At 44.8% G+C, this 15,904-nt stretch overlaps 1 protein-coding gene across 1 annotated transcript in view; it reads right to left on the bottom strand.

The window, feature by feature from the left end:
• Nucleotides 1-12,703, bottom strand: part of cmip (c-Maf inducing protein) — a 36,421-nt gene extending 23,718 nt beyond the window's left edge. The window contains exon 1 of the mRNA XM_076042945.1: nt 11,518-12,703. Coding sequence (XP_075899060.1) covers nt 11,518-11,910 — 393 coding nt within the window. The 5' untranslated portion in view covers nt 11,911-12,703. The remainder of the gene's footprint in view (nt 1-11,517) is intronic.
• Between the last annotated feature and the right edge of the window lie 3,201 nt (nt 12,704-15,904).

Raw genomic sequence — 15,904 nt, 5'->3', positions numbered from 1 at the left:
TGCCAGCGGGCGCTTGTTGATGAGGAAACGTTTGCTCTCTGTAAATATATAACTAATAATAATAAGGGTGTGGCGGAGCCACTCCACATGGGATGCGGTGAGATCAGTTTTGATGTTGAACCCTTTCTTCGACGGGTTTCCCTTTTTTCATTATCATCATTGTTTATTCCTCCTTATCGTTTGTTTTTCCCTCCATCAGCTCCCTCTTTCCACACCTGCAATTCTCCCCCGCCCCCCCCCACCTTACATGTTCAGTCCACATCATCCCCCTTCCCTCGTTTAAACTCCTTTAACTTCCGACCTCTCAAGCCCAAAATCCACCGAAAGCATCTGTGGCGCAGAAGCTGCGCGTTCGCAGTCGACCGCAGCCATTAAAGTCAGTGTGGGTGTTTTTCAACGAGTATTTTGGAAAAGTATGCGTCTGTTCTATTTTTCACACTTCACATGTGGCAACCGTGCCAATTGCAGCAGGTGGAACTGTTCAGGAGGAGGGTCGATGATCGGAAAACAAGGCGGATCCGGTAGATTTTCGTGACGATAGACAATGTGGCTGTATTTTGTTTTCATATGCGCTGTATTTTACTGTGAAACGTTGACGTGATGTACCGGCGTCAACACAATTCGACTGTCAAACAATAAAGTAGATTTCACTTTAAAACTGAAACTAGCTTCAACGACCAGAAGCTCGGTTTATTATTATTTTTCTATTATTATTATTGTTATTTTTTTTTAAACGCAGGGATGCTGGAGAGTAGAGACACAGTTCGGACGGGCAAAGGAATTTTGCTTTTTTTTGTTTTTGAATACACGTGAAACTACCTGGGGTTTGTCGCGCGATCTCGCAAATCCTCGCGCTCGGAAACACGGCCCGGTGGAACAGGGTACGCCGCGGTTTCCAAGCACTAACGTACAGCAGACGCTTTCGGTGGAAAGCCAGGGTCACATGATTTACCGACTTCATCGTCGTCTTCCTCGCGTTTCTCTCACATCATGTTCAAGACAAAAACCAAGTTCCTCATCCGAGGAAAAAAAACAAACAAACAAAAAAAACAACCCAAAACAAAACAAAAGGCAAGCAAGAAGCAGTGAACAGGCGAATGACATCGAGAAGTTGCGTAACCGCAACTGCTTGAACAGAGAGTGCGCGGACGCTGAATGAAGGCTGCTTCAACGACGAAGCGTCCGTGCTGCTCTTCCGCTTGCAGCCCACTGTGGTTGTTTGCATCACACGGTGGGTTTAACAGCCGCCGCCGTCCACGCGGAGCAACGAAGGCACTCCCACCGCACATTTCTGTCTGTCCCCATTCGGAGGTCACGCGTCATTTCACCTGGCAATTCTTCACCAGTTTTATGTTGACACACAGCCACTCGGCGTCGATGACGGCCGAGTGCTGAACGCGCGCGCGCGCGCCGTCCGTGTCTGGACAGACAGTCGTCATGACAGACCGCACTGAAATCACCGATTGAGAAAAAAAAAGAAGAAGAAGAAGAAGAAGAAAAATACGTGTCACATGCTCTAGTCAGGGTGTCGACACGACGTGAAACTGCAGGGTTTTAACGAGTGACTCCACTTCTCCACTGGCTGCTGCTGCTGCTGCTGCCACCGACGACGAAAGTGCTGAACATCACTTTGTAGACGGGCGCGTCTGCAAGAACCTCCGCACAGTGCAGGGAAAAGGACCGTTAACTTGTGCTTGTGAAAGAGGGATGGGTTGTTTCACGCCAACACGCATGCCCCAGGCGGAAAAAATAATCCTGACCACCGAAAACCAAGGGGTAACCTTACAGCCTCAACGAAAAGTCGCAAAGTCACGCACGGTGCGAAGAATCAAAACTGCACCGTCGTCACTCGGCACCACAGAGAGCGGCAAAGGGTTTTTTAAAAGAATTTACTGCTTCGTTTGCGCACTGAGCAACGTACGCTTTTGAAGAACCAGAGGGTGAATTCAGAGTCAGACCCGGTTTCCAGTGAATGTGCTGTGATCAGGGCTTGTTCAACATTTTCTATTTGTAGTGTTTAGTGTGTTTAAAAGTCACACACACACACACACACACACACACACACACACACACACACACACACACACACACACACACACACACACACACACACACACACACACACACGCACATGTTTCTACATTTTTTAAATTAAATGAAATAGCATTTTTAAATTGCCTACTTTAGTATTTCTTATTTCACACAAATGCTCCTGCGCCAGCACGGACGTCATAGAGGTTTTAAAAGTGTGATCTGGAAGAACACAAATACTGAGAAATAACTTGTCAGCTTCCTGTTGTTCTGCTTGAGTCATCTCATTCATGCACCAATCTACTGACCTTATATCAGCATCGAAAGAAACAAGGCGGTAGAAAAGCTGCAGCCTGTCACCCATTTTTTTTTTTTTTCAGTTTCTAACAAGTTTCCAAATTCCTGTATACCACCAAACATTTTAAATTGAACTTAGATTCCTAAAGCCAAGACAAATTAAATAGATGATATTTCAGTAAAAAAGAATCAGTTTATGTGGCAGCCGATCCGTCTAAATCCTACATCGTATTTAGAAAAACAATTAAATCCAGAACACTAAGCACATACATTAACTTGTGTTCAGGTCGTTAGATGTTTTCCTTTTAAACCAACGACTCATGAGGTATTGATTCTGAGCTATTCAGTGAGTTTTGTTTTCACACTAGTATTAACTGTGGTAAAATGTATTCTAAACTGCGGTGCATTGTTTCAGCAGTGCAGGGCAAGAGAATGAGTGAATGATAATGTTCCTTCTTTCTCTACTTTCAAAATTTTGCATTTGTATTAAAAAAAATGTTTATTATTGTTTCTATTCTTACTCTTAAAATAAAGGAAAAATCTCGATGTTGGCTGCCGCACTGCTTGCGTTCCCCTTCTGATACCTGGCAATTAAAACTTTAGCAAAAGCAAGTTAGACATAATAAAAAAAGAAGCAATGAGACCGCTACCTTAGTCAATTAAACTAGGCTCACTGAACGCACCAATGCAAGGCGGTGTCATGACGCTACATTTTAGGGTACCACCTTAGAGGAACGTGGTTGGGCAGCTATACATAAACCTTTAAATGATTGCGTTGGCCGAGAAAAGAGGATACTTAAAACCTCCTCATGCGTCACACGGCTCACACAGTCAACACTTCCTTTTAATCGAAGACCTATGATGGTTCTCTCACACACACACACACACACACACACACACACACACACACACACACACACACACACACACACACACACACACACACACACACACACACACACACACACACACACACACACACACACACACACACACACACCTTTTCTTCCTCAGTTTTACCTTTGCATTATTCCTCACTCGAGAAGCATTAGAAGCATAAAGGAAGAGTAAAGGGGACCCCAGTCCACGTCCAAACCACTCTAAATATCATAAATCAATACGGCGACGACTATCTCCCGACTATCTCTCAAATCCTCATTTAATGGCTGCCATGTTTAAACAAAACGGAGGGAGGATCCACTGTTTGAATACAAACATGCGCTGCAACCTGTCGGTGGCTCGCCCCGGAGCTTATCAGAGCGCCGGGCCAGCGCAAGTGTGCCTCTCTCCGAATGGGTGCATCCATGTGTGTCTGTGTGCGAGACATATGATTGCATGTGCACAGGTAGACGTCACGTCGCCATGCGTCGTTTCACTTCTCTTTTATTTTTGCTTGGAGGAGAAACCTCGCCAGACGCTGATCCTTCACAAAGGGCATTCTCTGCTTAGAAGCGGATTTGTTGTGAAGCTGTGGAGAGCTCCTCTATACACTCTCATCTGAGTAACTGTGAACGTATATATATAGTTTTATCACTTACATTACAGTTCTTATTGCGGTTTTGGGCTTGTAGAAAAGCATGAGTGATTAGATTATATACAGAGGAAGCCAAAATAAATGAATACACACACATCAGGGAAAGAAAAACTTGCATCGACATATACGAAAACAAGTTACATTTGGTCTCTACAAGTACCTATATAAGTACTTATATACATATAGATAACTTGTACTAATCTCACGATGTATGAATACATTTTTAAAGATTTTCTTTTCCTGACGTAAAGGTTTATTTTGGCTGACTCTGTATGTAGAACATCAGGAACTCGTAAAGATCTGCAGCTCTGGCGAAGCGACACAAAGCAAACAAGCTTTGTATTTCACAGTGTCACACGCCCCACAGGTTACAATATAGGAAGAATTCCACTAAGATGTCACTCCTACAGCTTTTAAAACCCAACTGGAAAAAGTGACCTGCGCCCTTGTACTGGTTTTATTATTACCACGTTTAGAATTTAGCATCTTCCTTAGCGTCGGCATATTTCTTCATCCTCAGCTCTCTTTCTCTCGGTGCGGCTGGGCGCACCACCTTTGCCCCAAGTAAACAGGGAACGGCTGCGATACATACAGCAATAACAAGGATGGAGCTTTCAGACCTCCAACATGTCCTCGCACACATGAGTGCCTTTACTTAGCGAGTTGAGCAAAGGACGACCAAAGACCCATTCCAGGTCTGGAGAGCTTTTTCCCCAATTTCAATGGCTGTCACCGGCACAGCATAGCATTTCAGCCAAATCAAAACGAAGCCGTTCTACGTCTTTGTGTGTGTGTGTGTGTGTGTGTGTGTGTGTGTGTGTGTGTGTGTGTGTGTGTTGTCTGCAACAATAGGAGAAATGTTCAGTTGATGGACAAAAACCTGAAGCCTGAAGGGTCAGTCATTTATCAGGATCTAAAGCTAAAATCTTTGTTAGCTGACATGTTTGGTTTTACTAGCTAGCGCTGAAGACACTCAGGATATGAGTCACGCATAATACCCAAGACAACTTCCTATGATGCAACCAAGAATATTATTTTAGCAAAATGAAACGTGTTCAGCGATGAGCTGACTTGTTTTAGGAGTGAATCCAACATGACATTTAAAGACGAGTGAGTATTTATGGGAGGGAAGGGATTCACTTGATTTCTAAACTGATTTTAACAGGCATGCGGCAGCGAACACGGTCAGTTGTACTTCTGTTGTACATGAGAAATGGGAACAAATGGTCTGCCAATTCCTATAAAGAGACAGAGACAGCAAACTTCACTTCTTCATGACAGTCTGGTCGCTAGGGAGAACATGTCAAGATATACTAATATAGAAAAAAAAAGACATATGTAACAACTAGCTACAACTATATTAAGGGGGTTAATAAACAAATACACAAATGTATAAGTGTGTATATTTATTACATACATATACATATATACGAGTACACAGAGCTTTAGACATATGTATATATTTATACATGTATACACATACTAAAATCTTGCTGAAATCGCAGACTTTCTCTACAATAAGTTACGTTATGCTAATAAAAAGGTAATGCTTACATAAGTGTTCCATTCCATACATGACAAGACGACCATCAACTCCACCTGAGCGTCGTCTGAAAGGGACCTCTCTCACCTCGCTAGGAATATAATGAGATCCTCATGCTCACTGACGTGGCCAAACTCCTTTCATCTTAAAGCCTCTGTATGTGTGTCTGAGTGCATCTGTGTGTGTGTACGTGCGTGTGTGTCTGTGTGTGTGTGTGTGTGAGTGAGTGAGTGAGTGAGTGAGAGCGCCGGGCCTGACACAGGAAACGTTTGCTTGCATCAGCGCCCCTTCTTACGCAAATGCGCTGCAGGTTGGGGCTTCTCTCCCTCTTTTTTGCCCCGTGAGATCGTTCTCAAGCTAAATCTGGTGACACACACACACACACACACACACACACACACACACACACACACACACACACACACACACACACACACAGGGAAATAAGAAGCATTCAGACGACAACATCATCTGCATAGAGATCAAGACATGCTGAATTGTTTAGAAGGCCGGGAAAGAAACGCCTTTGTCTAAAGCCGAGCAGACGCAGGTGATTTTCATTACTGACGCACAAAAACAGAGCGAGCCCACAGACGCGCTCTTGTCTTTTTAAACCGCTCAGACTCATCTGAGTTATGTGCCACGCGTGGGGGCGGGGTGGGGTTGCGTGGAGGGGGGAGGAGGAAAGTATGCCGAGTCAACAATCTATGCCTCCTTGTTGGACGCTGGCTGGTTCTACGAGCCGAGCCGAGCCGAGGGGTCAGCATTGTTCCTCTGCCCACATGGCGTCTCTCCATTCAGCGCCCCGAGCTCTGCAACTCCGTTGGGAAAATGCACCTTCATGCCGTGCCCTCACTGAAGGCCTCTTCCTCATACTTGTGGGCAGCGAGCGTCAAACTCGGGCCTCCTGAGCATCCTGATCTTTTACATTTTAGAAATGCTTCCGAGCAGTTCAAAGGATGACGATAATTAAAGACAGTCCTTCAGCGGCAATAGGTGTTTATCATTTAAAGATAACTAAACACCTACTACGAGCACCGAGAGTTGAGAGATCTGCAAGGTTAAAAACAGGACTCATTTGTAAAAGCGAGCTAATGGACCACAACAATTTATTTATTTATGTGTTGATAGAACCTTGATAGAACTATTTAAAAAAGAAAAATGAGAATAAACATTTTTGTGTCATAAGATAATCACCACAGAATTAGTATGACAATGAGCACTACATACTAGCTAGTTATGTTTGCAATGTAGTTCATGTTGGTGAGAACTCTGGACATAAAATACCTCTGAACACAAATATGCACAATAGCGTTAAGATTTGTTTTGTTTTGTAGATGCAAAGAACTAAAAACAAATTAATGGTTGTTAAGACACAAATTTTTGTCGTCCTTGAGCCAGCTGAATGACAATCTACTGAAGGAACATATTATGCAATGTCCTTGAGACCACCGCAGTAGAACACGGTGAAGACACAATGAAATCATTTGATCACTATCGATATTGTTAGATTCATGTTTTTTCCTGAACTTGAAATATTAGAGCTACTATTTTGCGGTTACTCTAAAAAATTACAGCAGCGTCAACTCATGGAACCACCCATCCATTTTCCCATCACCACTTGTTGTGCACTGGATGCTCGGGGCCTGTGCCAGGTGCGTTGCCGTTGGGGTGCACCCTGGACAAAGTCACCAGTTCATCACTGGGCCAACGCGCTCACTGGCACCTACAAACAATTTTAGAGTCACCGCAACGTCTTTGGACTGCACAGAGAAGCCGGAGTGGCAAGAGAAAACCAACACAGGCACACAGGTTGGGGATCGTACCCACAACCTTTTGTACTGATGAGAGATCAGCTGCCAAGATGTCAGCTTGTCGCCGCGGAACTATGGATGTCGTCTTGCTGGGGGCAAATGACTTTCTGCTTGTTTGTTTCTCAGAAATAACTGTTTATTAAACTTAAGTGGATTATATTCCCATTTGTGGTGATTAGCAGTTTGTCAACACAACCCGGACTGTCGGCCATCCTTCACACGAGCAGCGAGCGAGCTTTCGTCGTGCAGAGGATCTGTCGCACTCAACGTTGACCCCGCCCCACAGCAAAACACTGCCCTGCTTGACGCGGCAGTGTTTGACAAAGACGCTGATGCGACTCTTGCCATCGCTTGAACGTCTGGAGTCGAACCACAGCGAGAGAAACAGAGGTAAGAAAAGGCGACACGGGACGGCGAATGGCCGGGGCCTTTCCCCCCCGTCCGCTGTGACTCACCAGACTTGACGTCTTTAAAGTGGGACTCAGCCTGTCCCTGAGTTGTCACAACATGACCTTACAGTTACGGCTCACTTTGGCTGCTTTTATGGTAATGGACTGTGCAGAGAGCTGCGTTCAGCTGGTTCTGGAAGGATCGAGCGGCGGGCCGAGACCGCGACTTGCCTGGCAACGCGCTGGAGCGTTTAGCAGCTAAAACTAGCAATCAAAAGGATTCGCCAAACTGCCTGAATTGAAAGTAAAAGCTATATTTAAAAAAAGAAGAAGAAGCCTAAAAGCAGAAGGGAGTTTAAAATAACTGAATGGCATTAGGCAACTGAAACAGCAGTTTTCGGTAAGCGGTTAAGGTCAAAATGTGGCGGTGTATAAATCCTTGTCTTTTCTCTTTATTGGATGATTTCCCATTGACGTGACGAAACCCAAGACTTAATTTTTAAGGGTATAAAAATACAGTGCGTTCCTCAGTGCAGCCTTTATGGCTACTCTAAACCATAACATTTCATTCCAGGTGCAATAAAACACTTATTTATAAATGCATTTTTACACTTATTTAGATATGTAAATAATTTGCGTACAAATATAGTTCATTTCTTTTATTTCACTCTTTGCGCTCTTTAATTCTTCTCTTTACACTCTATATGCTGCTTCAACGGTGCAAATTTCCCCAATGCGGGAGAAATAAAGGCATTCTTAATCTCATTCTTATTGACCAGCGTTGGAGTAAGAGATGCAAAGACATGGACCGCGTGTCAACAACTCTTCATTTGCTTATTAGGCTTCATTATTTACAATCTCAGTCGAAGGACAATACAGTTTTAACCTGCATTTTCCATTTTAAGTCTGGGTGCAATCGGTGAAATGCCATTTTTTTTTTCACGTAAACATTTTGGAAAAATGAAAAAAGTACTAGATGGAGCGATGACGTGCTAACATGGATTGCTGCTGAAATGAGATGAGTTTCATGCTGTTGCCGGTGTCACATGTGGAAAGCACGCGGACAATTTTGCCAGTCTGCGGAGGCTCATCGTGGATCGCGAAGGCACACGCAACCCAAACTGAAATCAGAGGCTGCAAATTGTACATGACTGGGTCACGCTGAACGACATTCCTGAGCCATTCAGCCTCTGAGACGTTACACGGCGCTGGTAAGTAGGCACACTCCCAGAGCATGGGCGTGATAGGCAGCCATCCAAAACCTTTAACAAGGTGTGTTGATAAAACAATGGGCCTCGCTTTATGGAAAATGTCAGGAGTGCTGATAATAACAAAGGTGGAAATAAAGGCTTTTGTTATTCCGGCAAAGGTTATCAAAGAATGTCGGGGAATTCTGTGTGCTTTGTGCAGAAACAGAACAGCTTGTGGAACTTGGTATGATCCAAACAGGATATTTAGTATTAAAAGGACCGCCTCTCTCTCTCTCTCTCTCTCACTTGATCCCCCCCCCCGCTGTTTGGCCCTTATCTCTGTGCCACCGGACGCTCGGACAAAGTCCACTAAACATTGCATGAGCTTCACAGCCGAACAGGACTGCAAGCAGCCACGTTCAAAACTTTGGAAGCCGTGGATTCATGCCAGTGTACCCCCGGCCAAAAATGTCACAATGGCCATGAGCTACACTGATGAGCATGCACGCCCTATTACGGATGGACTTTGCCTTAAAGCAGGCAAACAATGGTTGGTCGAATTATCTCACTAGAGATCAAAAGGGGCTTTTGCAGACGAACAGGTTTGCAGGTTGAAGGACCTCCATAGTGGCCAGGCCAGGGATTCCCATCTGTCAAAAGGTGCGTTTGACTCCCAAAGTGTGGAGTGTTTGCCAGGAGTCCCTCTGCACAGCAGGGGATGGGGGTATTTGTATTGTGTTTCTAACAGATGTGGGAAAAGTATTCACCTTCTGTACTGAAGTAAAAGTGTGGACACTTGTGTAATACTCTGGTAAAAGTAAAAGTACTGATTCAACTCCTTTACTCAAACAGAAGTAAGAAGGTACGGGTTCTGAAATGTACTGAAGTGAAACGGTAAAAATGTTTTTCTTTGCGATTAATGACACCAAATGATACATTTGTGGATCATTTTTGCAAACATTAAAAAGGTTGTGACAGAATAGCCTGGACTGAACCGACCAGAGGTCCTGCATGGGCACCCGAGTCATTTTTGAAAGTTTTCCTACTCTCAATACGACATTCTTTTTTTCCAACTTCAGTACAACCAAGCTATAATAAATAATAGCTACGACTTGTGGATGTTGGCACTTTTAACAACAATAACTACTGTTATTTTCGACATGTTTACTTTTCTCTGTACTGAAAACGTAATGAACAGTGACCCCAAAGCTGAGGTACTCGGAAATAATCTCCCTCTAAAATGTGATCCACTTTTATATTGAACTACACAACGGCATCGTTCAAATAAGCTCCAATTCAAGCAAAAACAACTATATTATAATTATAAATAACAAGTGAATTATTTTGAATAGAATTTCTATCTTTTAAACACAAACGTAACAAACATGTTTTGTCAATGCGATGAGTAGGAAGTGAAGATACTTGCAGGGAGTAAAAGTAAAAAGTTGCAGAAAATGAAATACTCAAGTAAAGCGCAGACAGCTGGAAAAATCCACTCGGGGACAGAAACAAAATATTTGTACTTCGTCACTTCCCACCTCGGGCTTCTAAAACTACAGCCGGGCCGTGGCTGTAAAAATGGAGATGAACGGCGTCAAAGATTACAAACAGTGAAATCCCACTGGGAGTTCCTCTTTTTTTTCCGAGCCAGAGAAGCGCAACGTAAACATCACTTGGTGGTTCAGGACGATTGAAATGACCGCTGAGACGCTTCACAGTCGGTTTCCAAACGCCGCAAAAGAGGTTTCCCACCACCGTCACGCCAATCCAATTCATTCCTATTTCAAACTACACAGTAGTGAGACAGAGAGTGAGACACGCTCCTCTAGAACATCACTCCTTCCCCTCCACCACCACCACCACCACCTCTCCACACTCTGGCTGAAGAGAAACAGACGCACGACGTGTCGCATACGGAAGTTGATGGCAAGACGATCCGATGCGATGTTTTAGGCCGCAGCAACACTGTTGCCGTTGTCAACAGAAGAGGGGGCCCTGACAGTCACAGTCTCGAGCACGCACACACGCGCGCAGCGGAGACAGACTGCTCAGAAAAACTGCGTCAACGGTCAAACCGTGCGCAATGTCTGCTGCTGCTGTTGCGTCCAGACAAGAAAAGGCAAATGCCAAAGCTGTCTGCGGAATGTGAGAGACGTAGCAGCGCAATGCAACACACACACACACACACACACACACACACACACACACACACACACACACACACACACACACAACTTCAATGTGCAGTTGGTGTCAGGTTAGAAAATCCATGCTCTGGTTGTTAATTTCAACTTTTATATCTATAACTTTATATATACATGTATATATCTATGTATGTATCTATTTTTGTTTTTTTTAGATATTTGCACACACGCGCTACTCTAATGTACACTTGGTGTCAGGTTAGAAGATCAATGCTACGGTCATTCATTTCAACTCATGGATCTATAACTTTAGCTCTACATGTATTTATCTATGTATGTATATATGTACATTTATAAATATATATATTCACACACACACACACACACACACACACACAACTCTAATGTACAGTTGGTGTCAGGTTAGAACATCAATGCTATTGGTTTCAATTTCAAGTCAGATCTATTACTTTTTCTATGCATGTATGTATGTATGTATGTATGTTCTCTGTCTCTCTCTCTCTCACACACACACACACACACATGGCAGGCAGGCAAGGCGGAGGGAGACTCACAGTGGCCGAGGTCAGGCTGCCGTCCGTCAGGGCGAGGTGGTGCGGCTCCCACCTCCGCAGGAACTTGGAGGTGAGGATCTTGCTGAGGAAGGTGCGGGGGTGCTTGACCACGCACACCTGGATGTCGCCCTCATGGAGCAGCTTGTACCTCATGCCACTGCCGCCGCCGACGACGACGCCGCCACCGCCGCCGCCACCGCAGTGATGCAGGGACCTCTTGCACGGGCCCGCGCCGAGCTTGGTGGTGTTGGTGTTGGTATGGTTGTTGTTGTTCCCCTCAGACATCTCCCCCAACAGTGGCTTGTTGTCCTCGCACTGATAGAACTGGTTGTTGTGCAGCTCACCTCCTCCTCCGCCACCACCTCCACCTCCTCCGCCGCTGCTGAAATCCATAGTTCGGTAATCTCAAGTGGTAATGCTAGGGCGAGCTAACGCGTCGGAGCGACACGACAATCCCACATCCAATTGTTTTTTGTGTTGTTGTTGTTTTTTTTTAATAGGACGGATAAGGTCTTCGTTGTGCTCAAAGCTGTGGAGGGACTATCCGTTAACAACAGCCCCAACGACGAGGCGCAGGGGGCACGTCGTCGCTTCCCCCCCCACAAGAAACAGCGTCTTCACGGCAGCACCTCGATACGGAACCGGAGCTCCGCGACACGGCGGCAGTAATTCACCATTTTCGCGACCACCACCACCACCACCACCCACCCTCCCTCCCCACCTCCCACGAGCAACGAGCTATTCAATATGTTAGGGCCATGGCCTTATCCATTCCGTCCGCTCCCGACGCCGAACACACAATAATCCAAAACGAGGGGAGCTGTCGGGGGCGCGCACTGGCGAAAAAGGGGGAAAAGAGAGAGAGGGGGGAACAAAAAAACGGGGCTCGGTTATCCAATGGCGGCGGGTACGAGCTTCCTTTCGTCGGGTTGTCGTGGTCGTTCCAGGGCTCCCTGGCTCGGTTTCCTTTTTATCCAGCCTGTCTCTCCCCCCTAACGCCGCCGCACCACCTTCCTATCTCGGCGTAGAGGAGCCAGCCCCAGCACACACAGCAGCGCTCCGACAGACCGACAGCACCAGCGGCGCGCCTGATTGGTCCCTGCTCGTTCATGTGATACTGGGACTGACGTCAATGGGGAGGCGAGCGGATGAGCCCGTGTGTCTTTTTTTTTTTTTTTTTTCTTTCGCTCTCGACTGTCTGCCGAGGACGCGCACGCACGCACGCACGCACGCACGCGGCCCTCCTCCCTCCCCCCGCGCTCCCTCACGACAGAGCGAGCGCAGTGAAGGGAAGGGACGAGGGGGTGGGGGGGGGGGGGGGGGGTGGGGGGGAGGAGGAGTAAGGACGTAATGACTTCCAGCGAATCCGCCTCTTTGTTTTCTCTGAAATGATGCAGCTGTTAATGGTGTGGCTGGCTGTGGAAAGGAGCTCAACTCAACACCGTCTCATAATAGTTAGCAAGAAAAAGGACAAAAAAGTGGACATTAACCACAGTTTGGGCATCCCTAAATGCATCAGTTATGTCAATGATCATATATATATATATATATATATATGTATATATATATATATGTGTGTATATATATATATATATATATATATATATATATATATATATATATATATATATATATATATATATTTATATATATACATTATTAACACATGCATACATATAATCATCGCATATAATAGTTAATTAAGTCATTTACTGGGAAGACAAATTAATTTAAAAAAAACCCCACAACATTCCCATTCCAATTAAAAAACAACTACACATAGTTTAGGTGAAACAATCCAACTAAAACTTCTACATGGTCCCAAAGTCAGCTGAACTAATCAGGTGACGCAGTGGCCGCCTCACAGCAAGATGGCCGTGGGTTCGATTCCGGGCCTGGGACCTCTCTGTGTGCAGTTTGCATGTTCTCCCTGTGTCTGCGTGGGTTCTCTCCGAGTTCTCCAGCTTCCTGCCGCAGTCCAAAGACATGCATGTGGGCAGAATTGGAAACTCTAAATTGTCTGTAGGTGTCTGTGTGAGTGTGAATGCTCCTCTGTCTTTCCATGCCCAGGGTGTCACCCTGCCGTCGCCCTATGACACCTGGGATAGCCTCTGGCAGACCCTCGCCACCAGCAGTTGGCGTCTGATCCGATTGTTTGTGCAACCGCTTGTAACATAGGGTTACCAATTAGCCTAATGTGCTTGTTTAGGAATGCAGGAGGAAACCGAGGTGCAGGTGCTGCTCTTCACATAAAGGTCCCGGCCCCTGGTGATCGACCCCGTGACCTTCTTGCTGGGAAGCGACAGCAACGAGCTACCAGTGTTGCCCTCCACCATAAAATAACTCCATCCAACCTATAGATTCTTCCTCCACGTCTCTATTTAACAATGGTTACGCAACAAGTCCAGGATGATGATGATGATGATGATGATTAAATGACGGGGTATAAAAACAAAATATGACCAATGGCATGGGAATGGGATGGGAATGATGGGATGGGAAACACATTTCAAATGTGACTCAAAAATACACAACAGACGGTTCAGATGAAAGTTTATGATGATGTCAGTGCTCGGCGGCTTCCGGTGAAATGAGCTCACGTACGAGAAGAGTTGCTCAAAAACAGACAGGAATGAAAGGTGCGGGTGCAATGGTCTGTAAAGAATAGGTGGAACAAACCCGCTTCACAACGTTTCCTCTCAAGGGGTCTCTCCTCACAGCAACAACCACCTGGCAACTTTCCGACCAGGGTGTCCCACCGCTCTGCCAACACCCCGATTCCATCCCGCGAGCGCTCATCAGCTGATTCCGTGGAATAGGTACTGTATGACTGGACACAAGTTGCAAGAGGCTGGCCAGCAGAATGCCTGCCAGGGAGGACGTCACCCGAATATGAAATAAAACAAAGAAAAGTGCTGGAACTGGAGTGATAAATTGGCACGAAAACGACTGACATGATGACAGCGGATTGGTTATAAAAATCTACATCTCAGTTTCTCCCAGCCTACCTCAGAGGTGCAATAAAAACACTCATTCATGTGTCAATATTTTGTAAATATCTTGACAATAATCCAACTATCCACAAGATGTAAATGTTTTGTTTTATCTTTCTTACTTGATAAATATTTTATTTCTTTTGAATGAATATAACTTTGTCTTTTCTTGGCACTGTGTTGTTGGTGTAATTATGCAGATTTTCCCCAATATGGGATTCATAAATACACTCTGTCCTATTCTATGTAATAACAGTAGCGAGTGCGTGTTGGGTGCGCACCCCACCCTCTCGGCTCTGAGATAGCTGGGACAGGCTCCAGCCCCTCGCTACCCTGACCACAGCGCCCAGGTGAACTGGATTAAAGAGGAGATCACAAGAGTTACTCACTTATATAAATTAGCTTAATCCCGGTTGCACGACATAATCCTCATAAGCCACTGTCTAGACTTTTTTTCTGATAAACACATGCAAACACACCACTGGTTCAGATGGGAAAAAAAAAAATTCAAAAAGATAATCAGTTTGATCTCAATGTTGATGTGTCATTATGATGTGCACTTTTTTTTTTATCAGTTAGCACGGGCCTCAACGGACTATTGCTGCAAGTTTTGTCTGCATTTCAAACAGGCACAATCAGCTTAGAAAAAGGGACATAAAATTAAATATTTGGGTTTCAATCAAATGAGGTTCTAACATCGGACGCCTCTTTTTTGATATTGCTCAAATAAGATTCTATTGTTGGAGTTGTGCACCATTCCAGGGCTTTTGGATCTAGTCCATACCATTGCATCATCAGTGAGCCCCCGTTTGTAACGTCACAGTGTGTGTGTGTGTGTGTGTGTCATTCCCCTATTGAATGGTTATCAGTGTGTGTACTAAAGTGTGTTTGAGAATATCTGAGTCTAGATTCCGTAAATGATTAAGGTAATCATAATTTGAGATCTACTAAAACGCAGAGGTCTGGCTGCATTTTCCACTCAGTGTCATAACCTGTCACTGGTTTTAAATCGGTATTCCACACAGATAAACACAAACTTGATTGTTGAGGAGGAAAAAAAAACTCCCGAGACATCATCAGAAAATGTGTCATTGACTCATATATACCATATATAATTCTTCTTGGCCTTGTGCCTGTTTTGTGCAACTGGTTCCACTGGTCTGCATCCGCCAACTTTGAGCAACTCACAGCAAAAAAAAAAAAGAAAAAAAAAAAAAAAAAGGTTAATACAAATGGGAGGCTCCATTTATATCCACACACCCGGTCAAGCGTAAACTTTTGTAATAATAATAATAATGATAATGATAATAATATTTTGTGTTATCAAAACTTCAGATAAGCCTCCACACCCGAACCTGCTGCGTGGTTGCAAACAGCCAAGCAAACTAAAGCGA

Source organism: Nelusetta ayraudi, unplaced genomic scaffold (assembly GCF_046127955.1).
Source record: "Nelusetta ayraudi isolate G7.1 ecotype Tasmania unplaced genomic scaffold, CSIRO-AGI_Nayr_v1 ptg000071l, whole genome shotgun sequence".
Taxonomy (NCBI): domain Eukaryota; kingdom Metazoa; phylum Chordata; class Actinopteri; order Tetraodontiformes; family Monacanthidae; genus Nelusetta; species Nelusetta ayraudi.
This window is presented reverse-complemented; position numbering and strand designations above follow the sequence as displayed.